At 38.9% G+C, this 24779-nt stretch overlaps 2 protein-coding genes across 11 annotated transcripts in view; both read right to left on the bottom strand.

The window, feature by feature from the left end:
- The window catches only part of TTC3 (tetratricopeptide repeat domain 3), a 120417-nt gene that overhangs the window by 42957 nt on the left and 52681 nt on the right, over positions 1-24779 (bottom strand). For all 10 annotated transcript variants that reach the window (XM_043474708.1, XM_043474716.1, XM_043474707.1 and 7 more), the window contains 10 exons: positions 18217-18351; positions 17357-17437; positions 14705-14817; positions 11212-11332; positions 8910-9032; positions 7900-8001; positions 6110-6202; positions 5378-5442; positions 4019-4155; positions 1057-1383 (listed from right to left, as the gene is read on the bottom strand). In XM_043474708.1, coding sequence (XP_043330643.1) covers positions 1057-1383; positions 4019-4155; positions 5378-5442; positions 6110-6202; positions 7900-8001; positions 8910-9032; positions 11212-11332; positions 14705-14817; positions 17357-17437; positions 18217-18351 — 1297 coding nt within the window. The remainder of the gene's footprint in view (positions 1-1056; positions 1384-4018; positions 4156-5377; positions 5443-6109; positions 6203-7899; positions 8002-8909; positions 9033-11211; positions 11333-14704; positions 14818-17356; positions 17438-18216; positions 18352-24779) is intronic.
- On the bottom strand, positions 21662-23154 carry LOC122445477 (cytochrome b-c1 complex subunit 2, mitochondrial-like). The gene is given in 2 exon segments (XM_043474718.1): positions 21662-22280; positions 22283-23154. Coding segments are annotated over 2 exon segments (1365 nt in total). The 5' UTR covers positions 23105-23154; the 3' UTR covers positions 21662-21737.

Raw genomic sequence — 24779 nt, 5'->3', positions numbered from 1 at the left:
ACACCTAGTACTGAAATGTTAACCCCGCTACTGCCCAATTTAAATTAATCTCTTTGTTAAATAAAGCAAATTAGTAGTAAGAAATATAAAAAACTTTATCATTTCCTTGTCTGACTGTTTAGTAGATACTAATGGCAACATCACTTAGGAAAAATTCTATGGGGCCAGAAACCCATGGAGACGTATGTTCACAGCAGCAACATTAGTCATCAACTACACCAAGTGTACTGCCACCTCACTTTGTCACCACTGACAGAAACTCAGTAGTGTATTCTCTGAAACTAGTGTTTCACCAGCTCCCGTCTTTAAGGCAGGTCAGGCGCATCTCTATGGGTCGCTGCTGTGGCTCCCGCTAGCCTTTTACCCAACAGCTGCCGAATGAATCGTCTACTGTGCTAGGCAGTGGCCACATCGGTCACCGGGACAAACAAGGCCGTGGTAGGTGCCCAAGGACCCCAGACTCTAGGGTCAGTCAACAGCTTTCTCTGCCGCTGCCTACCATGGTCCCTGAGTAGGTTTGGTAAAGAGCCTGCTCGAAGGTTCTTCCTCAACCAAACTAGGAAAGTCAGGACAGAACACCAGAGTTTTATGATCCTGTGATTCACGATGCTGAAGGTCAGCCCCAGGACATTTCTCTTGATCCTTAGATACAGATCTACCATAGGTGATCCTAACCAATTATTCATAGCTCCATCTACTCTGCCATCCAAATTCTTCACAATCCCAGAGGGCACCCCTGAGCAGCTGACTCCAAGGGGTGCCATTTACCCAGGGGAGTGCCTAGTAGTCACAAAGTTAACACACTGACAATAGTTGAACACAGGACTGGACTTTCTTACTGACTGGACTTTCCTGTGTTGACATCTTTCACAAAGAACAAGGTAACCTATTTATAAGGTCGCCTAAAAATTGTGAACTTTGGGAAATAGTATTTTTTAATCATACAAATTTGTAGTTCCACATTTAAAAAAAATCATAAATGATAGTAAAATGCAGGATTCAGAGGTCTGTGTTTATCCTCCTATGAAAATGCATCTCTACAATTAAGAGACGTACCAAAGCTATTAAGTTTCTGGATCCAGGTGGCTAATTTCGGCTCCACTTCTTTAAGCTCACTCAAAACATGCAGAAATACCCGTGTCTTTACTCTGTTCTTTTCTTGGATCAAATGACGAATGACATAGTCCACTGCTTCAGTCAGGAAATTTCTGCTAGAAAAACATGTTGTGTAGTCTTCTGTGGTTAAAACCTTCCAAGAAAGCAATTCTTTGAGAAGCTTGGAAGTATTCAGTATCCCAGACTTAATCTTGTCAGCATACTGCTTTATGCACTGCAGAATTCTGTCATCAAGGAACTGGCAACTTTGGACATGGTTGATAGTTTCTAAGGATGAATAACAGTGGTCAGTAAAAAGGAGAAAGAGGACCAATTTGCAAAAACATAAACTTTGAAAAACTTAACCTAATATTGTGTGTGAGAGTGAAGTCAAAATGTTAGTCACTCAGTTGTGTCTGACTCTTTGAGACCATGGGGACTGTAGCCTTGCTAGGATCCTTCATCCATGGAATTCTCCAGGCAAGAATACTAGACTAGGTAGCCATTCCCTTCTCCAGGGGATATTCCCAACCCAGGGATCGAACCCGCATCTCTTGCATTGCTGGCAAATTCTTTACTGTCTGAGCCACTAGGAAAACACATAGCAATATAATCCATGACTCAGATGTATTCTTTATGTTATTTTAAACAACCTAAGACATTTAAAAATAGATATATAAAGTATTTAACTTTAAAAGTGCCTTTAAAAGACATGAAAGTTCACAGTAAATCAAACATAACAAGTATCTTATTTCCTTCACTGGCACCACTCATGTAACATCTAAAAACTTAGTTCCTCTAAAATAAGGTTACTTTCCTCAACAATCTTAACTGAGCCTTATTGACTACTCAAATTTTACATTCAATAAATATGTTTCAGGCATGAATGTAAAGCTTCCCCTCCACCCCCCAGAATTGAAGGGATCATTGCTTCAGGTATAAAAACAATATTTGGTTGAATTTGGATAAATATGTGTTATTTATCTTACTGTTGAATCCTAAATCGTAGACCTGTGGAGTTACTGATTGCAGTATCTCAAAAGTGCATCTTCCTACCCAGGCATTCCCCCCAAAAGTGGCCATTTAGCCTCTTGAATCTAATACAGTAAATAACATACAAATACAAAAAATATATAAAGGAAGTAAATGATGTTCCCTAAATTTTTTTTCAGTAGAAAAGACAGTTCTGATTGATTTCTGAAACATTAATGAAATAATCAGTCAATCCTAAAGGAAATCAACCCTGAATATTCTTTAGAAGGATTGATGCTGAAACTCTAATATTCTGGCCACCTGATGCAAAGAGCCTACTCTTTAGAAAAGACCCTGATGCTGGGAAAGATTGAGGGCAGGAGAAGGGGGTGACAGAGGATGAGACGGTTGGGTGGCATCACTGACTCATGGACATGAGTCTGAGCAAACTCTGGTGGTGGTGGTGGAGTCGCTCAGTCGTGTCCGACTCTTTGTGACCCCATGGACTGTAGCCCACTAGGCTCCTCCGTCCATGGGGTTTTCCAGGCAAGAGTACTGGAGTGGGCTGCGATTTCCTTCTCCAGGGGATCTTCCCAACCCAGGGATCAAACCTGGGTCTCCCAAATTGTAGACAGATGCTTTACTGCTGAGCCACCAAATTCTGGGAGACACTAAAGGACAGGGAAGCCTGGTGTGCTGCAGTCCATGGAGTTGCAAAAAGTCAGACATGACTTAGTGACTAAACAACAAGATGAAAAACAAAGACAGCAAGAGGAAATATTAATGCTGGCAACAGTCATCAGAAAATGAGAATAATTTACTTTAACTCAAAACTGAAAGTAGTCTTGGGGATATAGTGCACAGTACAATGACTACAGTTAATACTGTTTTGTGTATTTGCATGTAGACCTTGAAAGTTCTCATCATGAAAAAAAAAATTCTGTATGTATGGTGGTGGATGTTAACTGGATTTATTGTGGTAATATTTTGCAATATGTAGAAATATCAAATCATTATGTTGTACACCTGAAACCATACATACATTAAAAAAAAAACAAACCACAAAACTTGAAAGTAAATGTATCCACAGGGACAGTAAATCACTGAGACAGCTCCCATGTTGATCAGGGAATGCCGACGAGATGAGCATAAAACACAAGGTAATCTCTCTGGCATCTTATATGAACTGCTTCTTTATGTGAAGCAGCATACGTCAGATAATCAGTGGCTAATTTACAGTTCAAACATATGTGTGGAATTTCAAGTATTATTTTCACATTCACTTTAGAGATAAGGGAACTGAGACAATTTGCCCTAAGTGGCAGGAAAGTATTTTCAATTCCTGTATCTTACTTCTAAATTTAATGTTCCTTATACCACTCCCCTCCCCATCTCAGCATAATCAAAAGATGGCAATAGTATTAAAATACCAAGGGAAATCTAAATTTCAATTCAAAGAGAGTTGGACTATAAAGAAAGTTGAGCACCAAAGAATTGATGTTTTAGAACTGTGGTGTTGGAGAAGACTCTTGAGAGTCCCTTGGACTGCAAGGAGATCCAACCAGTCCATCCAAAAGGAAATCAGTCCTGAGTATTCACTGGAAGGACTGATGCTGAAGCTGAAACCCCAATACTTTGGCCACCAGATGCAAAGAGCTGACTCATTTGAAAAGACCCTGATGCTGGGAAAGATTGAGAGCAGGAGGTGAAGGGGACGACAGAGGATGAGATGACTGGGTGGCATTACCAACTCGATGGACATGGGTTTGGGTGGACTCCGGGAGTTGGTGATGGACAGGAAGGCCTGGTGTGCTGCGGTTCATGGGGTCGCAGAGTCGGACATGACTGAGCAACTGAACTGAACTGATAAAGCCCAACAAGATGAATATTTGCATTCATACTTTTAAGCAAGAATATATGATTCTCATCACGCCTCAGACTCCCAGCATACCTCTCTGCTCTTCAGTTTTTGGTGGGTTACTTTCCCTTAAGTCCTCTTTCAGTCTTTCTTGTGCTAATTTTTTTGCTTCCGTTTTTTGGAGCTTTCGCTTCAATTTTTTGTCTTCTTTCAGCCTCAACTTCTCTAGGCTGATAAATAATTACAGTTAGTGACAATTCACTTTTGTTATGAACTCAGTCAACTACGTTCCTTTGCCTACTGTAGAAGCCATTCTCCAAACAATAAGCTAGAAGTTTTCTTTTTTAGTTAGAACTTGGGACTATATCCTCTGTTCAATATTAAAAACTTTAGACACGTGGTCAATTCAGTCGAAACAACTGTACTTGTTGCATAAAAACAAGAACATCAATGACTAAGTGATTTCTAATTAAGGATGGCATATATAGATCATACAGATGTTATCCCCATGTATAGAAGATACTGTTAGGGTAAAGAGGAATAGTAAAAAATTACTATGCAAGATAATACATGTAAATACTCATTTCCACAGTAAAATATCATTTTCACAACCCAATAATGATCTACAACGCTCAAATTTGGTCAATATGGCTACAATAAATTCTCTTCAACAAATAATTCATCTTTTCTTTTGCTTTTTCTTGGCCACCAATGGTTAAAAAAAATTACTTCTAAAAATGGAAAACAAGAAGCAGGGCAAAAAAGAAAAGAAAAAAGGATTGAATTATTTGACTTGAACAAGAAGATAACAGAAAAGTGACTAATTTTGACAGTTTGTTGAGTATTTCAGGGTGAGAAAGAGTCACTGGTTCAAAATGTTTGCTGAAGAGAACAAAAGGAAAGATGCTTTTGGAATTAAAGTGCAAACTGAGAACTAAGTATGTAATTTTTATCCAAATGCCAATTCTACTGAACATGTCATTTCATAGTTCAAATGTTATAATTTTACTTATAAATTTAATCACTAAATAATGCTTCTTATTCAAGTTTTTAGCATTTAACTATTCGAAGTTAAAGTGAAAGTGAAAATGAAGTCGCTCAGTCGTGTCCAACTCTTTGCGACCCCACGGACTGTAGCCCACCAGGCTCCTCCATCCATGGGATTCTCCAGGCAAGAATACTGGAGTGGGTTGCCATTTCCTTCTCCAGGGGATCTTCCCGACCCAGGGATCGAACCCGGGTCTCCCGCGTTGTACGCAGACACTTAACCATGTGAAAGCCACCAGGGAAGTTAAGTTCTTTTGAAAGTTATAAATACCTATAACATTCACTTAAAAGCTACTTATTTGAATACGTGTGCTGAGCCAATTTTTAAAACAGCATTATTTAGAAATGTGCATTTAACAGAATTGTATTGGACATTATTAACCTACTAATTATTAAAAATCTTACCTAGAACATTTCTGTTTCAGAATAGGTCTTGGAGGAACCTTTTCTTTAATCACCTTGTGTTCAAACTTTAAATAAAACAGAGACATCTAAAATTTGTCTCATGCTCCCATGACATTAAGCATAAAATCACAGGTTTAACAAGCATTTCAAAAACACAGTCAACATTCAGTTTCATAGAGAACAGTGATGATACTCTGACCCAAACAAAAGCCCAGAATACTTTAGCAACACAATTTACTGAAAAAAAGGAGCTAAAGAGTAGTCACAGTTATAGAAGGTTAAAAAAAAAATTAAGAGTAAGCAGAAAATCAAATAAACGACAGATGTCATTACAACAACCCACTCCTGCAGCTCCCACATAGTGAGGCTCAAGACACTCTCCTCCCTCCCTAAGATCCCCCACCTTGCCAACACCAAAAAGTTTACTGGGAATTTAAAAAACAAGGTTATCAGAAGGAGTAAAATCAGTAAAACTGACATGTTAAAATTCTCCTTTTCCTTTTGGGAGACAAAAGAACACGAGAATCCTTAATTCCAAAGATGCATTCTTTAAAAAAAAAAAAGGCATTCTTACATCCTATTATTTCCTATAATTTCTTATATCAAGTAACTACTTCCTTCCTGGAAAATGCAAGATCCAAATAGTGTAAGTTTTATAAATTTACATCATATTTCATAAGATATAAGCATTTTGGTTATCAATTTAATGAGATTTCCCCAGTGTCTACTTACTTCACATTTAACTTGACCACCACTGCTGAAGATGATTATCTTTGAAATGATTCCTTCACAATCAGGAGTAAGACAAATTCCTTGCAGAAAATCCTATTTGATTTAAAAACGGGGTTGGGGGGAGGTTACATCTTGGCATAAATGTACACATGTATGCCATTTTAACCACAGAACAGTCAAAATATAACCTAAAACCTTCTTCAGGAGGTACTGCAAAGTCCCTGCTCACTGCCATCTGATTTCCAAAGCCTCCAGTTGCAGGGCTGTCCATGCGCCTCACTTGGGTCACGTAAGGTGAGCTGCCCTGACGTGTGCTACCATCCACACCAAAGCTTTAAGAAACACTGAGTGGACTGGCCACTACTTCCTTTAAATCACAGTAACATGTCCCAGTCACTCCTCAACCTCAATTCAGAAACAAAGCCCACAGCCCCACATACCGGAGCTGCCACTGCCTAATCCTGGACAACTGTAAAACTGCAAGACAAGTAATATTAGCAAGAAACAAGCCTTTCTTACTTCAAGTCATGAGACATTTGAGTTACTTCAAGGTACCCTAGTGAAAGCTAATCTACAAAGGGTACTTCAACCCATGGGAATGGTTAGGACCACTAAGGGCATATGGGTATAGCTGGTAGTGGTAGTCGCTCAGTCGTGTCCAACTCTGCAATCCCATGGACTGTAGCCCACCTGGTTCCTCTGTCCATGGGATTCTCCAGGCAAGAATACTGGAGTGGGTTGCCATGCCCTTTTCCAGAGCACCTTCCCAACCCAGGAATCAAACCCGGGTATCCTGCATTGCAGGCAGATTCTTTACCGTCTGAGCTACAGCGCCACCGCCCGAGGGTATGGCTAGAGAAGTTCAATTAAAGTGAGACAAAGACATAGCAAGAGCGACTCAACGGCAACAGTTACTTGGTCACATCATCATACCTCTAGATAACAACATGAAAATGTGTAAAATGTGAGAACTCATTTTTACTTAACCCCCAATAATTACTATTGCTAACATTCACCTAGCACCACCACCTTATTCTTTTCTCCTCAATAAGGACAGGGGTTTATATGAGGCTAAGTAGTGTAGAATAAGGTTTTCTTTTCTTTTTTTTTAAGTCCATAGTTTATATGGATCAGAAACAAAGTCTATGAATGAAGATTATTAAGCTGTGACTGCTGGAGAAGGAAACGGCAACCCACTCCAGTATTCTTGCCTGGAAAAGTCCATGGACAGAGGAGCCTGGTGGGCTGCAGTCCATGTGGTTACATGACTGAGCATGTGTGCACCAGGGTGGAGGGAGATGGGTTGGTAGCAAGAAAGTGGTAGAACTAAAAAAAAAAAAAAAAACTGTGACTGCTCTCAAAGTATATCTGGCTAATGGTAATTAACATAATTATCTTGCTAATGAAGAGAAACCCCAAACAAATATGGCAGTACAAAATTTAAGTTGATTTCTTAGTACAAATTATCTCAAACTTTTTTAGAAAATAAAAAATTTGAGGCCCCAGTTCTACATCATCACATTAAATCATTTATTTTTGATCATACATTACCAACAGAAAAGGAGGGGTTCAACAATTTATTAAAATCCTCTATGGTTACTGCCTTTACACTTTATAAATGAAAAAACTTTCTACTTCATCATTAAAATTTTAATACCTTCTAATTACATCTCACACAAAGAGAGAAATTCATATTCAGTTAAGACTTTTCTTGAAGATTCTCGGGGAAAAAAAATCAGTATACAATAAGCATACTAAAAAATCCAGAAAATCTTGTTAGTCTTACTTACCTTGTCAATTTTATCATTGAAGGTTGTTGTTTTTAACTTCTTCCAGCAGTTCATGTGAAATTCTATTTTACAATACTGGCAACAGCTGATTCGTATAAAACCCTGGGGTTTTAAAACAATTTTTAATTCTTATCTTTAAAAAGTATACATACACTCACTCTCTCTTTCACACCCACAACACATAATAAGATAGAGACCTGTTTGCATTCACCTGGCAGACATGACTAGATGTCACATTTCCTTCTAGGGGAGTACAGTACTTCACATCGCAGATTGCCTAGCGCTGAGAACACTGAGCTTGACTGACATTCATTTCCACGATTTACAGTTGTGTATTCCTTTGAAAGTGAAAGTGTTAGTCACTCAGCTGTGCCCGACTCTTTGTGACCCCATGGACTGCAGCCCACCAGGCTCCTCTGTCCATGGGGATGTTCCAAGAGAGGATACTAGAGTGGTGTACAAAATATCAAATACTTTATAAACTTCATTTCATCTGAACTACTAACCAGGCACAGTGGGCACCTTCTATCTTCTTGAATAAACTAAGGTGCAGCACTCTGTTCACTCAATTAACTGCCAGACTTGGTCTCACATTTAGGTCTCCAGGAGTTATTCAGTGACCAGAATGATTCTTAGATTTCAATTCTTCAGACTCTTGGACTCAGATTATGTAAGAAATTAGAACTGCAGCAAATCAGGGTAATTACCTCACTTTGTTTCCTGTGCTCCTAAGGAGCAGGCAATTATATGAAACGGTGGCTAGAAGGGGGAAATGGAATTAGCTAGCCTGCCTTCTCAGGTCACCATCACTGCCCTCGGTGTTTATTTCAATGACTCTGGGCCCCCATGTGAGATGATGCAGACTTAAGTCAGGGGATGGGGCAGACAAGAGGACGTGAAGCTGCTGACAAGTCAGAGAACTTGGGTGTCTCCAACTAAAGAATTTGTTCTGAAACCATTTTCAGGCACAATTCAGCAATTTAATGTCCTGGTATACCCTCATTCTGTACCTTAAAGTCTGGATCAGTTATGTATATCTGGATTTTGGAATATCCATGGCACTTCTGATAGCAACAAATGGCATCTGGCACTGGAGGGAACCTGCATTCTTCAACGAATTTCTCTAACAGCATCTACAACAAAAGTACACAAAAATGATATGACAATACTAATTCATCAATCAAATTCTTTCAATAATCTCTTGCCATCAAAATATTTTCAGCACAGGAAGGACGAATTGCCTTTTAGCCAAGAACATACAACTTATAAAGGTTTTCGTCCTGGAGAGAGGCTGATACAGAGACATGCTGAGAAAAGAATGGAAGAAAAGGACTGAACAAAAAATCTTCAGAATTTCAGACTGAATCAAAATCTTATCCTTTGTTGTAATCCTCAAACCTCATTTTACAATACACACCTCTGAGAAACCGCCTTTAAGCATTCATAGGTGCCTAATCTTAGGACTCCACTGTTCCACCCAAGGTCACTTCACCTGGGACCCACCCACTGACATTCACCCTCCTCCCTGAATCCCTGCACCTGTGCTTGCCCCTCCCCTGAAGAATTACACCACTGCCACCGAAGCCCCCAAGACTCATGCCAGGTTTCCCAGGATGGTTCATTGTTATCAATAGTTCCAGTGCCTCCATCCCAGTCCAGAATAAAGAGAGGAAAATCCAACAGTCCCCATTTTATTTCTTATAACAGTTTTGTTCCTATATAATTCATGTACCATACAATTCATGTACTTAAAGTGTATAGTTCAGTGGCTTGTTATATAACTATCACCATAGCCTAAATTTAAAACATTTTCACCACCCAACAAGAAATCCCATACCCATGAGCAATCCCTCATCTTTCCTCAGTCCCCTATCCCCTGACAACCACTAATCTACTATCTGCCTTCATATATAGATTTTCCTATTGTGAGCACTTCACTGGAGGTCCAGTGGTTAACACTCTGTGTGCTTCCATTGCGGGGGGCACAGGTTCTATCCCTGGTTGGGCAACTAAGATCCCACATGCTATGTGGTGCAGCCCCCAAAGAACGAAGTTCTATTCTGGAGATTCCAGATAAACAGAATCACACAGTATCTGGCATTTCACACCCAGCTTCTTTCACTCAGCATAACGTTTTCAAGGTTCATCTATGTTGTAGCATGTGTCATTACTTCACTCCTTTTTATGGCCAAATGTGTTATATGGATACACCACATTTTATTTAACCATTCATCAGCTAATGGCCTTTGAGTTCTTTCCACTTTTTGACTATTTTGAATAACGCTACTATGAACATTCATGTATAAGTTTTCAGGAAAACTTACGTGTTCCTGTCTCTGAGTATATTTAGGAGTGAAACTGCTCAGTCATTTGGTAACTTTATCTTTAACCAATAAAGAACTGCCAGAATGTTGTCCAAAGCATCTCCACCATTTTAAATTTTATAGCAATGTATAGGGGTTCTGATTTCTCCATATGCTTGCCAGCACTTGTACTGTCTTTTTGATTACAGCCACCCTAATGGGTGTGAAGTGGTACCCTGTTTTCATTTGCATTTCTCTAATGGCTAACTGCTGAAAACACTTTGCACATTTATCATCTATTTATACAAACTGTTGGCAGATATTCCTATGCAGATCTTTCAGCTACTTTTAATTAGAGTGTCTTCTTACTACTAAGTTGTAAGAGTTGACTCCTAGGCTTATAAAAGCTCTAGTTAAAACTAAGTTCTGAGTATACACCAGGGCTCACCACAAGTAAAGGCTTATCCCAGTCAAGTTACATGATTTAGTCTTTCTAGAACTGGCAAAGCACCCCATGATTCTGGATATGAGACCAATTTATACCTTTTAGGTCTTCAAATACAATGTCAATAACTATAGAAATTATAATGAAACAATAATGTGAAATCTTTCTCTAAGTACAACCAGCACATCACACTGCTTAACAGTGCACACTCTAGCCAGAATGCCTGGATTCAAGTCCCAGCTCCACCATTTCCGAGCTGTTTAATCCTGAACTCGTCACTTAATCTGTCTAAACACAATCTTCCTCATCTGTCAAACGGGAATAATCACAGTGCTCATCACATATGGTTGCTAGAAGGGGTAAAGGTAATGATAAATGGAAGGTGTGTGATTGGCAAATAGGAAATACTCAATAAATGTTGGTGATTCCACCAGTTTTTAAATGGGACATAGGGGAGCTGAGGACAAAGTGCTACTACCGCCCTGTCATCTTATACCTGAGTCAAGAGCAGAGGAGTGCAGATGAGCTTTTATGGTTCATAAGAAGCTCTACAGAAATAATTACCTTTATCTTCCCTGGCTGAGTCTCCTCAATAATCACATTACTTGTGGGCCAAGTTAACACTCCAGGAAGACGACAGATCAAGGTTCTTGCTTTCTCGAAATGATTAAGAGCTTCTAAAAATCTAAAGTCAGAATTACAGAGAAGGTATTAAAGATGAGACATAAATTTCCATTCCTCAAAAGGCACAGAGATTTCAAGCTTACCAGGAATATTACATTTGACAAATCACTGCACAGAAATATTCACAGTAACCTGTATCTTCTTCAAAAAACCAAGACATTACCACCCTTTGCTTCAAAAGTAATATAAATTAAACAGGAATCTTACCAGGACACTGGCTTTACGATGGCAGGTGCACACTAGTTCATTAAAAGCTGTAATTTATTTTTTAAAGTTTTCCACAATTAAAACAGAAAACTGAACAAATTTGGTTGTTCCATTTTTATTTAATTTACTAATCTAATTAAAGCAGATCCTTGTAGTGCAACACCATAGGTCCACTTCAACTAATTAATCATAAACGGGGAATTTTTTTTTACCTTGATTCATTTAAAACAGCTATAACAAAACCCCTCTGCTGTAAAACTGTTAAAAGAGCTCATGTATTCTGGACATCTTTCTTCAGCTATAAAGCAGTTAATTATTTTAACAGAACAAATGTGTATGCAAACTGTTTTACTATAAATGATATGTTTTAGTGCCAATTTACAGTTTAGAAAAATAATACCAATAGATTCCCAAAGTTCATTGAACCAAAGAATACTAGAATAATGAATTATAAGGTTTTCCCAGTCTCTATTCCTCTTGTCAGACTAGAAAAGCAAAAGGTTTCCTGTTCTTCAATCTTGAAACCATCTCCCAATTGAAGAAGTCATTTTACCTTTGCATAAGTAACCTTACCTGCATAAAAGCTAGACCATCCACCGTTAAGACAGTTATAAAGACTTTAAACCAGACTTTAAACCAGAGACTACACATTACAACAGCAAAAAACCAGCTAGCTTATTGGTCACTGGATGCCAAACTGTATTATTCTGAAATTAAAATTTAAAAGCCTTTCCACAACATTGTAAATCAACTATACTTCAATAAAATTTTTAAAAAATTTAAATGACTTTCAAAATGGTAAACACTTACCACAACCTCCATGATGTTACACATTTATGTTATTTTCCTAGAGCTAGTGAATATGTGCACGTGGTCACTGCATTAAACGGGTGTGTCTTAAACAACTTACACTAAACTTTCAAATTAATTGCATTTGTCATTACCATGAAAATGACTGCAAAATCCTCACCACCTCTGATTCTTAAAAGAGTTGAGCTGGTCAGACAGTAGCTTTAGAAAGTAAAAGAAATTTCTTTAATCTTTAAAGACCTTTAAAGAAGGTTCTAGACAACCTCTAAGGTTGAGTTCTCAAGAGTCCTATTGGTCTGATAACATTTCCTCTAAACAGTTAAGATGAAAATTTAAGGATAATTAAAAGTTATGAATAGTATTCAATAAGTTAATTATTTCTTTATAAAAGTAATCTAACATACTGGGTCTAAGTGGCAGGAACAGGGAGTTGTTTTTGTTTTTTTTTAAAAGCTCGAGTCATAATCCTGCCCCTAATGCTCATACAGACATTTGGGGAGGTAAGACATGAAACAGGGAACAGATATGTATTAAAAGTTTGAGTAAGGACTTCAAGTACAAGTTCAGAAAAGAGTTTGTTTGCTTTTTTCCTTATAACTCATGATGTCTTTCAACAAATATATACTTCATATTAAAACCATCCTCATACAAGTTTTGAGGGGAGAATAGGTCACTGCAGCAAGCCAGGCTTCCTGGTTCTTCACTGTCTCCTGGAGTTTGCTCAAATTCGTGTTCATTGAGTAAGTGATGCCATCCAACCACCTTATCCTGTTGCCTGCTTCTCTTCCTGCCCTCAATCTTTCCCAGTATCAGGGTCTTTTGCATTTAGTCCACTCTTCACATCAGGTGGCCAAAGTATTGGAACTTCAGTTTCAGTATTAGTCCTTCCAATGAATATTCAGGGTTGATTTTCCTCTAGGATTGACTGGTTTGATCTCCCTTGTCCAAAGGACTCTCAAGAGTCTTCTCCAGCACAATTCAAAAGCATCAATTCTTTGGCACTCAGCCTTCTTTACAGTCCAACTCTTGGATCCATACACGACTACTGGAAAAATCATAGCTTTGACTATGTGGACCTTTGTCAGCAAAGTGTCTTTGCTTTTTAATACACTGTCTAGGCTGTCATAGGTCTCCTTTCAAGGTGCAAGCATCTTTTAATTTCATGGTTGCAGTCACCGTCCGCAGTGATTTTAGAGCCTTAGAAAATAAATCTGTCATTGCTTCCACTTTTCCCCTTCTATTTGCCATGAAGTGATGGGACTGGATGCCACGACCTTAGTTTTTTTTGAAAGGTGAGCTTTAAGCCAGCTTTCTCACTCTCCTCTTTTGCCCTCAATAAGAGGCTCTTTAGTTCATCTTCATTTTCTGCCATTAAGAGTGGTATCATCTGCCTACCCGAGATTGTTGATATTTCTCCTAGCAATCTTGATTCCAGCTTGCGATTTATCCAGACTGGCATTTCGCATGATGTATTCTGCATGTAGATTGAAGGCGGGAGGAGAAGGGGATGACAGAGGATGAGATGGTTGGATGGCATCACCAACTTGATGGACAAGAGTTTGAGCAAGCTCCAGCAGTTGGTGATGGACAGGGAGGCCTGGCGTGCTGCAGTCCACGGGGTCGCGAAGAGTCAGACACAACTGGGCAACTGAACTGAACTGACTCTGCATGTGAGTTATATAAACAGGGTGACAATATACAGCCTTGTCATACTGCTTTCCCAATTTTGAACCAGTCAGTTGTTCCATGTAAGATTCTAACTGTTGCTTATTGACCTGCATACAGGTTTCTCAGGAGACAGGTAAGGTGATGTGGTATTTCCATCTCTTTAAATAATTTCCCATTGTTTGTTGTGATCCACACAGTCAAAGATTTTCATGTAATCAGTGAAGAAGTAGAAGAATACTGGAGCGGTTTGCCATTCCCTCCTCCGGTGGACCACATCTTGTCAGAACTCTTCACTGTGACCCGTCCTTGGGTGGCCCTGCATGGCAAGGCTCGTAGCTTCACTGAGTAAACAAGTCCCTTTGCTACAACAAGGCTGTGACCCATGAAGGGGTAATGTAAACCATTAATCTGTATCAGTTCAGTCACAATTTATAAATGACATATACTAAAATATAAAACTTATTGTACCACATTATTAATGAGTTTATTAGATTCAAAATTAGAAAGCACTGGTAACTGAATTGTTGACTTTAATAATTAATATTGAAATGCCAGTCCTCAAAGTAAACACAGTTATCATAGTATGCAGGAGAAGATGTCAAAATCACTCCAGAACAGGGATCATCATCACATGAGACTTCAAATGAGTTACCAGCCTAGAGCATAATGTAGTGTGGTTTCCACTAACCTGTTTTTTTTCAAATACACTTTTCCAATTCCACAGTAGGCCAAGCAATCAAGTCCTTCATTGGGGTAGTGTTCAATCATCCTCTTAAACTGGTTTTCAGCTTCAGATAACTCCTTTGGCAGCAATGAGAATAGTGATCACTTACACAGAAAGAAAGGCTAGGAACAGATTTTAACTGAAGGTTGATTCTTTTTGTGTAATATTAAAAACAACTGTATACCCAAAAATTTCTATGGCAAAATTACACCTTCTGGATTTCATTTTCTTAGCAATTACATAAAATATGACCATATGGATATTCAGACACAGAACCAAAATGATCCAGCTCTGGAATGAGACACTGGCACTGAACACAGGCAATGCACCAAATGAGCATTTACTAACACGCACACAGGGCCCAGTGTGTGCTGGCTAAAAAAGGCATAAGCTCATGGCAAAAAGACTGATTTGGATGCAAATGCACTATAACATATATCATAGTAAGCACTGCTCCCTTGGGGTCACAGGAATTCCAACAATGTTGCCACAATGTTTTGTGACATAAGACAAATGCTGTGTCTTAAAAACAGCTATTTGTAAAAAAATTTAGAACATAAAATACATTCTTTTGACTACTCTCAACAGTGGAAGCCTCTGGGCTTTGAATGAATTTTGTTTTGGAAAAAATCCAAATGATATTCAGCTCAAAGTAATACTGGTCATCACTCCATTGTGGGTGAAAAAGGAAATGTCACTACAGACCGGAGTTAATAAGCAGCTCTGAAGTCAGTTCTAAAGGAGGCATTCCAAAGCAAGGACTTTTCTGGAGTAAATACATCAATTTCTTCTGGAGATACTCTGATTAATGAAATTTTTTAAATGTCTATCATTCTTTTACATTCTTTCATTCTGTTTTTTTTTTTATCAGAATTAAATCAAAGTAAATTAAAAATATAACAAACGATTTCTTCAATTCTGATGAAGCAAAATATGATATTTATTATTACTCTGTTGAGAACATGTCGCCCTGTCTTAAAAAATCTACCAGAAAACAGTCAGTGAGTCCCTAATGGAAGACATGCATCTGCCACGTTAGAACAAGGAAAGCAGCCTGTCACGGGGAAAACAACCCTCAGGTTCTGTGGACCACTCAGAGAGTGAACCTCCTTAGGTAGCTGTTAGGGTTAAGCCTAGGAAGCTTGGAGCCTAAGTTGGTAAACAGGGTAATTTCTACCTGAGGTTAATTCTAGAACCATTTCTACTTTTTTCAAAAATCCAACACCATGGAAAGCAGAGTATAATGCTGGGCAGTGCAGGTTAAGTAACCTTTCCAGGAGCGTGCTAAAGGACCATGAGTAACGGACACCAGGCGTGTTCACACCCACACCCTGACTGCAAGTGGTTATGGGAAGCCTGAACTCTAGGAAATAATAAAATACCCAGGTACTTACTATCCAGAACCAAGAGTTATTAATATTAGCATTTTTACTATGTTTTTTAAAATAAAACAGTATAACACAAAGCTGAACTTTTTTAACCTCCCGAGTCCCATTCCTCTCTTCCATTACCTTAAACTTGATATATAAGGCTAGTTCATGTTTTTTTGTTTTACAAGATGCAGATAGCCATAAACAATATATACTTCTGCTCTGTAAATATTCCAAATTGTACATAAGTGGTATCACATTGTTTACTACATTTCCAACTTGCCTTTTTCCCTTGATGTATTTCCAAAATTTATCATGATACATCGGGTTCTTTACTTTTTGTATGAATAAAAAGTAGATTCCCACTGGTGGCCTGGCATAACTTTTTTCTAATGGAAATACAAACTACATTTTCTTTAAAAAAAAAAAACAAAAAACCACAAACTAAATTAAATTTAGGCATTTCAGAAAAAATTATCACTGCTTCTCAGCCTTTTGGCCAAGATCAAGTGTAGAAAAAACTATCAAGAAAGTACACAGACAGCGTTCACTAAACTTTCTGTGCTAATCATTTCATGATTTGCATCAGTCAGATCATTATGCTGTACACCTTAAAATTATACAGAACTGTGTGTCAATTATATCTCAGTAAAACTAGGAGAGAAAAAAAGTACTCAGAAGGAAATAAGCCCAGATGGGAAAACTATTTTAACACATCTTCTAAAGTTAATGGCATATTTTTTCTAATGAGATGGATGAAACTGGAGCCCATTATACAGAGTGAAGTAAGCCAGAAAGATAAACACCAATAAAGTGTACTAACGCATATATATGGACTTTTAAAAGATGGTAACAATAACCCTATATGCAAAACAGAAAAAGAGACACAGATGTACAGAGCAGACTTTTGGACTCTGTGGGAGAAGGCGAGGGTGGGATGTTCAGAGAGAACAGCACTGAAACAAGTACACTGTCAAGGGTGAAACAGATCACCAGCCCAGGCTGAATGCAAGAGACAAGTGCTCAGGGCTGGTGCACTGGGAAGACCCAGAGGGATGGGATGGAGAGGGAGGAGGGAGAGAGGATCGGGATGGGGAACACACGTAAATCCATGGCTGATTCATGTCAATGTATGGCAAAAACCACTACAATATTGTAAAGTAATTAGCCTCCAAAAATAAATGAAAAAAAAATAAAGTTAATGGCATATTTTAACAGTCTATTTAGTCACTGTTACAAATCTTACCTCGGGTTGTCCTATTCCAAGGAGTGAAATGGCAAGTCCATAGACTACTAACACGTAGTTAATCATGGCCAGGTTCAATTGCTGTCAATAAAAATCCTCTTGTTAAATATCTGAACATAATTCTGCCCAATTGACACTGTATTGATATGATAACCACAACAGTAAAAGAAGTGTAAACAATCTAATTGCTATTGGGGTCAAGGCCAAACAATTAGAAAACATATTTTGCAAAGATATGCAATTACATTGCTATGAAGTGTTCAGAGAATCACTGTTATCAGAATCACTTGAAGGCATGGCTCATAACAGAAAAATTGACATTAAGAATTTTTTATTTTATTTTATTTATTTTATTTTTATTAAGAAGAAGGCTAAAAATTCTTCTGCATAAAAATGGGAAGAGTAATAGACTACATTCTTGGGTTAGCCATAAAGTCCATTTGGGTTTTGCCATACCATCTTATGAAAAACTCAAACAAACTTTCACGGCCAACTCAATATTTGCTCTCTCACAATCCTGCATAAACTATTTACCTAGCCAATGCTTTCTTTGTAGATAAAAAGATGTGACTAAAGTGAGTCCAAATCCTTGATTTTGTACTCTAATAAAGAGAAAAGGCCAAGAGCTCTAACGAACACCAACTATAGTGCAATGAGAGTTTAAACCTGGGCTGTAGAGCTAGGGCAACCACATAAGCTGAATCAGAGCATTATCTGCTTCTCACAACCTGGAGTAGGTTTAGCCAATCTCAGCATGGTCTAAGATACACAAAAACAATGAAACCAAAGTTTTGGTTCTCTTCTACATTCCTCTGAAATGCGTAAGCACTGACAAGCAAATCACCAGGAGGTGGTTTTACCTTTATTTTTTGAGGATCTAAACCGTTGAGCAACTCTGTGAAGGCCTGGGCGGCACTGCGGCACCGCTGCTCCAGCAAGGCCGTGTAGCCATCCTGGATTAAGCTTCTCAGCATTTTCATTATATTAGCAAAATCCTGCAAAAAGAAATTCTACTTCAGTAGTCTAGAGCTATGCATGTTGAGTCTAAAACGTAAGATGCCAAAGTTCATCATCAAGCAGTTACACTTTATAACTTATCATAAAATATACAAAGCTAACCTTTTTGCATTATAGTCCTTTTTCAGCATAGCACCATTAAAGTAGAAATTAAAACGTACAGCTTTACATCTTAATTCCAACATTTCCAGTGCTGCCCATGACAGGAAAGGGTGGTTCACTTTATAATACTAACCTGTATTCTCTTTACCAGACTAGACAGACAGTGTTTGGAAGTTTTAATAGCATAAATGGAGAACATTAGCCATCATTTAAGTAAGTATATTATCTGGCTGAGACTTGAACAATTAGACAAGTAAGAACAAGCAATCAATTTATGGGTCACTATCAGATTTTAACAACTGCCCTCGTGCCCTGGAAAAAACCCTAATTCTCAGCAAGAAATGGCTACTTCAATCAGTAGCTCTATTCCTGCCTAACATGTACTTGAATGTAATTAGAATTATTGGGAGAGATTATAACACTAGGCTAAATGCAAAGGGAAGAGCATAAAGACAAAATGGCTATAATGCATCCTGAAATAAAGTGAGAAAAACTTTATAATCTGAATATACATGAGCATATACATTATAATTTGAATTCAGATTTTAGTTACAAGGCAACAGCTATAGGCCAGAAAAGTGGTATGAAGACTGGAGAAATAAGACTACAGGCTAAACTTACATCTCCTCACGCCTTGACATACATGTGTACACTGTTCACTGGAGCAGAAAACGCAAATATGTGCATGACATTCCTCACTGTTTCTAACAATGAGGATTCAAAAGGAGACCCCACTGCACAAAGCACAGAGGGAAAAACAGTCTGGCCACATAAACAAAAGCTGCCTATTGCTTTCTGTCCAATGTATCAAAGTTGAAAAGAACTTTATCCCATAATACACACAGAAAAGAGCAGGTCTCACATAAACTTGGTATCTGCTATACAGTATTTAAATAGCTCAACAACAGCTATATTTATGTTAAGAATTTTAACACTCACAGATGATGATGTGCTATCTGCACACATACTAGTTTATTAGCCTTGAATGAACTAATTCCATTCTAATCTTTCATTCTAGAAAGCAGATCCATTTGCCTTATGTTTCCATTAGTAATTAATCCTCTCAATATAGTGCAAGTTAGTGGTCTGTACTGAAAGCTCCATGAGTGGGCTGAATGGCACTGCCAGTCCTCAGCATATACAGAGGCCTAAGTAAAAGTGTTAAACAAATGAAGGCTCAAAAATAACTATCATTTTTATTTAAGCAATCTTTTGTCTTTACAAACTGTCTTTAATATTTAAGTCCCTCAGTCTCTAGGATCAGTAAAATCAAAATAAAGTGACAATTTAATAACTGTTAGAAATTCTAAAAACGCTTTCACGCAACTAATTAGAAAGCTGTTGAAACTGATCTAGGAAACATTAAAAATGCTTGAAACTTGCTTCATCCCAACAGACCTTAAAAAGAAATGTCATATATACCTAAAATAGATAAAAGAATTTTAAAATGACCCATATATTGAAATGAGTATTGTGTTCCATGTTAATATTCATTTGGGGGGGGATTTAAATCCAGTATTTTATTTTAGAAGAAATAGACCTGTATTTACATAGAGCACTGAATTGTCAAAGCAGACTCGTAGGAATCACATTTAACCAAAAGAAACTTTTCACTGAAAATAGTCTACAGGTATTCAATGACTGGAATAGTGACTAGTCATGGTTGGTTCTGGAAATTCTGGATTCTGTTGTTCAGTCGTGTCTGACTCTTTGCGACCCCATGGACTACAGCACACCAGGCCAGGCCTTCCTGTCCTTCACCATTTCCTGGGGTTTGCTTACACTCATGTCCATCGAGTCAGAGATGCCATCCAACCATCTCATCCTTTGTTGTCCCCTTCTCCTCCTACCTTCAATCTTTCCCAGCATCAGGGTCTTCTCCAATGAGTCAGCTCTCGCATCAGATGGCCAAAGTACTGGAGTTTCAGCTTCAGCATCAGTCTTCCCAATGAAGATTTAGGGTTGATTTCCTTTAGGATGGACTGGTTTGATTTTCTTGCAGTCCAAGGGACTCTCAAAGAGTTTTCTCCAACACCACAGTTCAAAAGCATCAATTCTTCGGCGCCCAGCCTTTTTTATGGTCCAACTTTCATATCCATACATCACTACTGGAGAAACCATAGCTTTGACTAGACGGACCTTTGTCAGCAAAGTAATGTTTCGGTTTTCTAACATGCTATCCAGGTTTGTCACAGCTTTCCTTCCATGGAGCAGGTGTCTTTTAAATTTCATGGCTGCACTTACTGTCTGCAGTGATTTTGGAGCCCAGGAAAATAAAGGTTGGTCACTGTTTCCATTGTTTCCCCATTTATTTGCCATGAAGTGACAGGACCAGTAGTGATGGGACCAGGGCTTCCCTAGTGGCTCAGACAGTAAAGTGTCTGCCTGCAATGCAGGAGACCCAGGTTTGATCTCCCAGATCCCCTGGAGAAGGAAATGGCAACCCACACCAGTATTCTTGCTTGGAAAATCCCATGGATGGAGGAGCCTGGCAGGCTACAGTCCATGGGGTTGCAAAGAGTCGGACACAACTAAATGACTTCACTTTCTTTCTCTTTGAAACAAGAAGCAGATAGTGTTAAGTCCACTGACTTTGTTCTTTGTTCTTTTGAAGGGACCAGATGCCATGATCTTTGTTTTTTGAATGTTGAGTTTTAAGCCAGTTTTTTCACTTTCCTCTTCACCTTCAACAAGAGGTCTTTAGTTCCTCTTTGCTTTCTGCCATAAGAGTGGTGTCATCTGCATATATGGGGTTATTGATATCTCTCCAAGCAATCTTGATTTCAGCGTGAGCTTCATCCATCCCAGCATTTCGCATGATGTACTCTGCATATAAGTTAAATAAGCAGGGTAACAATATACAGCCTTGACGTACTTCTTTCCCAATTATGAACCAGTCCATCATTCCATGTCTGGTTCTAACTGTTGCTTCTTGACCCACATACAGATTTCTCAGGAGGCAGGTAAGGTGGTCTGGTATTCTCATCTCTTTAAGAATTTCCCACAATTTTTTGTAATCCACAGATTCTGTTAAAGTTTCTATTTCTTTCTGAATCAGTTTTTTTTTTTTTTTTTAACATTTAAATAGAATGCTTTATTGACTTTAGGTTAGTTGGGAACAATTACCTACATTTATGCTTTATGGTATTTCATCTCATTGGAAAAAAAGATAAATGTTACATTAGAGACTTTTCACTTTCATGTATTTGCTTCTCTGGGTTGACAAAATGTTCAGTTCTTTCCTGCAATATGGGATTCAGTATTAAAGGTCATCAATGAAAGGTGTATGTCCCAAAGTTCCACTTGTTGCCATTGACTTCCGGCCAGAAACAAACTTCTTTGCAGCATTTATGACATCAGCGTCAGCTACTGCATCAATCTGCTGAAGGACTGTGGATGGCGGAGTGTATGAACCAGCAGCTAGAGCCTGGGAACCAACTTCATCCAGGAAACCCTCAGAAGACTCCACTGACATCAGGTACCCAGCTTTCAGCTTGTTCTTGGCAGCTTGGACATCTGCATTAGAAAGGTTTCCTTGAGCAATTGTTTTTACTTGGTTATAAGCAGCCTTGATAACATCTCCAGCAGATGCAGCTTGTGAGATAGTGTAGAACCCAAAGAGTCCAGAATCTGAGTAACTGGCATTAAAAGCAGAAACATCAAACGGCTGGTGAACTCCCTTGGCAACAGCCTGGTACAGACAGCTGGTGGCATTGCTGCCCCTCTTAACGTGCGGTCCAGCACCGAGGACGTGCTGCAGAACACTGAACGCGTTTGCTTCCGCACTTCCGATGGCTGCACTCCACTCTCTGCTACGAGAGCAGCATGGACGAGACTGTCTCCGTTCTGTTCTCGAATTTCACCTCCATGGTACTTGGCTTTTGCACCAGATAAACCAAGGCCACCCCTTATGTTAAGAAACTGTTCAGCAACTTGCTTTAGGACAGGATGACTCACACCAAGTCCAATCAAAGCCATTCTTGCACTTGTAAAATGATTCTGTACAAAGTCATGTAACTCATCTGGTGTCACTTTTCCAATCCTATAATCAGGACAATATAAGGAATTAGCCAAGGCATTTCTGTAAGCAGTAGCATGTAAATTTTCAATGATGTGAGCCTGTGGATTCTGAAAAGCCACAGCTTTGTCAATCCTTAGCTGAGACTGAAGGGCAGCCACCTCCCAGCGTCGAAATTCTGGTGCTGTGGTGACATTGAGCAGGAACTCCATTAGAATATCAACATCATCCCGCAGGCATTCCACAGTATAGGCCATGTTTTCCCTTGTTGAAGTCACGCTTAATTTACCACCAACTGCTTCAATTCCACGGGTTATCTTGAAAGATGAAGCTCCTTTTGTAGTCAAACTGGATGCAAGACGAAGCAGATGAGACGTTCCTAAATTGTTGGAGTTCTCATATCTGCTGCCTGCTTTAATGAATAAACCAATTCTTGATGCAGGAGCATAGTTTTCGAGAGACGCAATCACTAAACCATTTGGTAACCTGGTAAACTCAAGGTCCTGAGGATGTAGAGGCACTCCTGCAGGGGCTGCTGCGGCTTTAGCTTTAGGAGCGACTTTCAGGGAATAAAATCTCGAGAGGGGCCCGGCTCTGGTTAACAGCTTCATTGCTCAAGATTGTTCTGAGCCTCGGTCACTGCCGCCTTAGAAAAAGCAAGATGGTCTGAATCAGTTTTTATAAGCTAGATTTTTCTAGAAATTTGTCTATTTCACCTATATACATTTTCAAATTTCTTGGTATAATGTTCATAACAGTATTTTGATATAGTAATTGTAATATTAAAGAGTCTAAGTAATGTACATTTTCCATTCTTGAAATTGCTTTATTGTATCTTCTTTTATCAGTTTCCATGTGTGCTCAGTCGTTTCCAGCTCTTCGTGGCCCCATGGACTAGATGGAGGCTTCCAGGCCCCTCTGCCCATGGAGTTTTCCAGGCAAGACTACTGGATGGGTTGCCATTTTCTTCTCCAGAGGATCTTCCCAACCCAGAAACAGAACCTGAGTCTCTTGTGTCTCCTGCATTGGCAGGCAGATTCTTTACGAGCATCACCTGAGAAACCCGTCAGTGTCTGCTGCTGTTCAGTTGCTCAGTCGTGTCTGACTCTTCGTGTTCCCATGCACTGAAGCGCGCCAGGCGTCCCTGTCCTTCACCATCTCCTGGGGTTTGCTCAAACTCATGTCCATTGAGTCGGTGACACCATTCAACCATCTCATCCTCTGTCACCTGCTTCTCCTGCCTTCAATCTTTCCCAGTATCCGGGTCTTTTCTAATGAGTCCATTCTTCACATCAGGTGGCCAAAGTATTGGAACTTCAGCATCAGTCCTTCCAATGAATATTTAGGGTTGATTTCCTTTAGGAGTAACTGGTTTGACCTCCTTGCAGTCCAAAGAACTCTCAAGAGTCTTCTCCAACACCACAGTTTAGTTTCCATACTGGTGTGTAAATTTTATTTACATTGTCAAAGACAAAGAGTCAACTTCTAGCTCCGTGGATCCTTTATGTGTTGTTCCATTTCATTACTTTCTTTTCCTTTTAATAGGTAAGAAGTAGACTTATTTAGAGAAAAACACACTCCACAGAGTGTGGGCCATCTCAGAAGTTGAGAGGCTCATTTCATTATTTTCTACTTTGTTATTTCCTTCTACTTTCTTTTATTGTTGTTGTTTTTTCCCTTGTTCTTGGGAGGAAAGTGCCACTAATTTAAAAGTCTTGGAAATCCCCTGGTGGTCCAGAGATTAAGGCTCCACACTTCCAATGCAAGGAGTGTGGGTTCAATCCCTGGTCAGGGGACCAAAGATCCCACATGCTGCAGCAATAAACAAGTAAATACATAAATGTCTCTGTTCTTTTAATATATGCATTCAGCTTGATAAATTTCCTTCAAAGTAATCTTTTAGCTGTATCCCTTGCATTTTTTAAAATGCTTTCTTTGAGAGCAGTTTTAGGTTTACAACAAAACCTAAGAGGGAGGCACAAAGATTTCCACATACTTCCTTGTTCCCTTAAACACATAGCTTCCCCCACAATCAGTATCACTCATCAGAATGACATACAGTTGTTGTTTTTTTTTCTTAAACCAAGGATTAACCAACACTGACACCACATAATCATCCAAAGCCCACAGCTTACCTGTGAACCCTATGGCTCCCTCTTGGTGTACATTCTATAAGCTCAGACAAGTGCATAATGTATCTATCATTTATACTACCAAAGGATTTTCACAGCCCGAGAAATCCTCTGTGCTCTGCCTATTCATTTCCTCCCCCTTAAGGTACATTTT

Source organism: Cervus canadensis, chromosome 7, assembly GCF_019320065.1.
Source record: "Cervus canadensis isolate Bull #8, Minnesota chromosome 7, ASM1932006v1, whole genome shotgun sequence".
Lineage (NCBI taxonomy): Eukaryota > Metazoa > Chordata > Mammalia > Artiodactyla > Cervidae > Cervus > Cervus canadensis.
The sequence above is the reverse complement of the archived record's forward strand: the minus strand, read 5'-3'. Positions and strand labels throughout refer to the sequence as shown.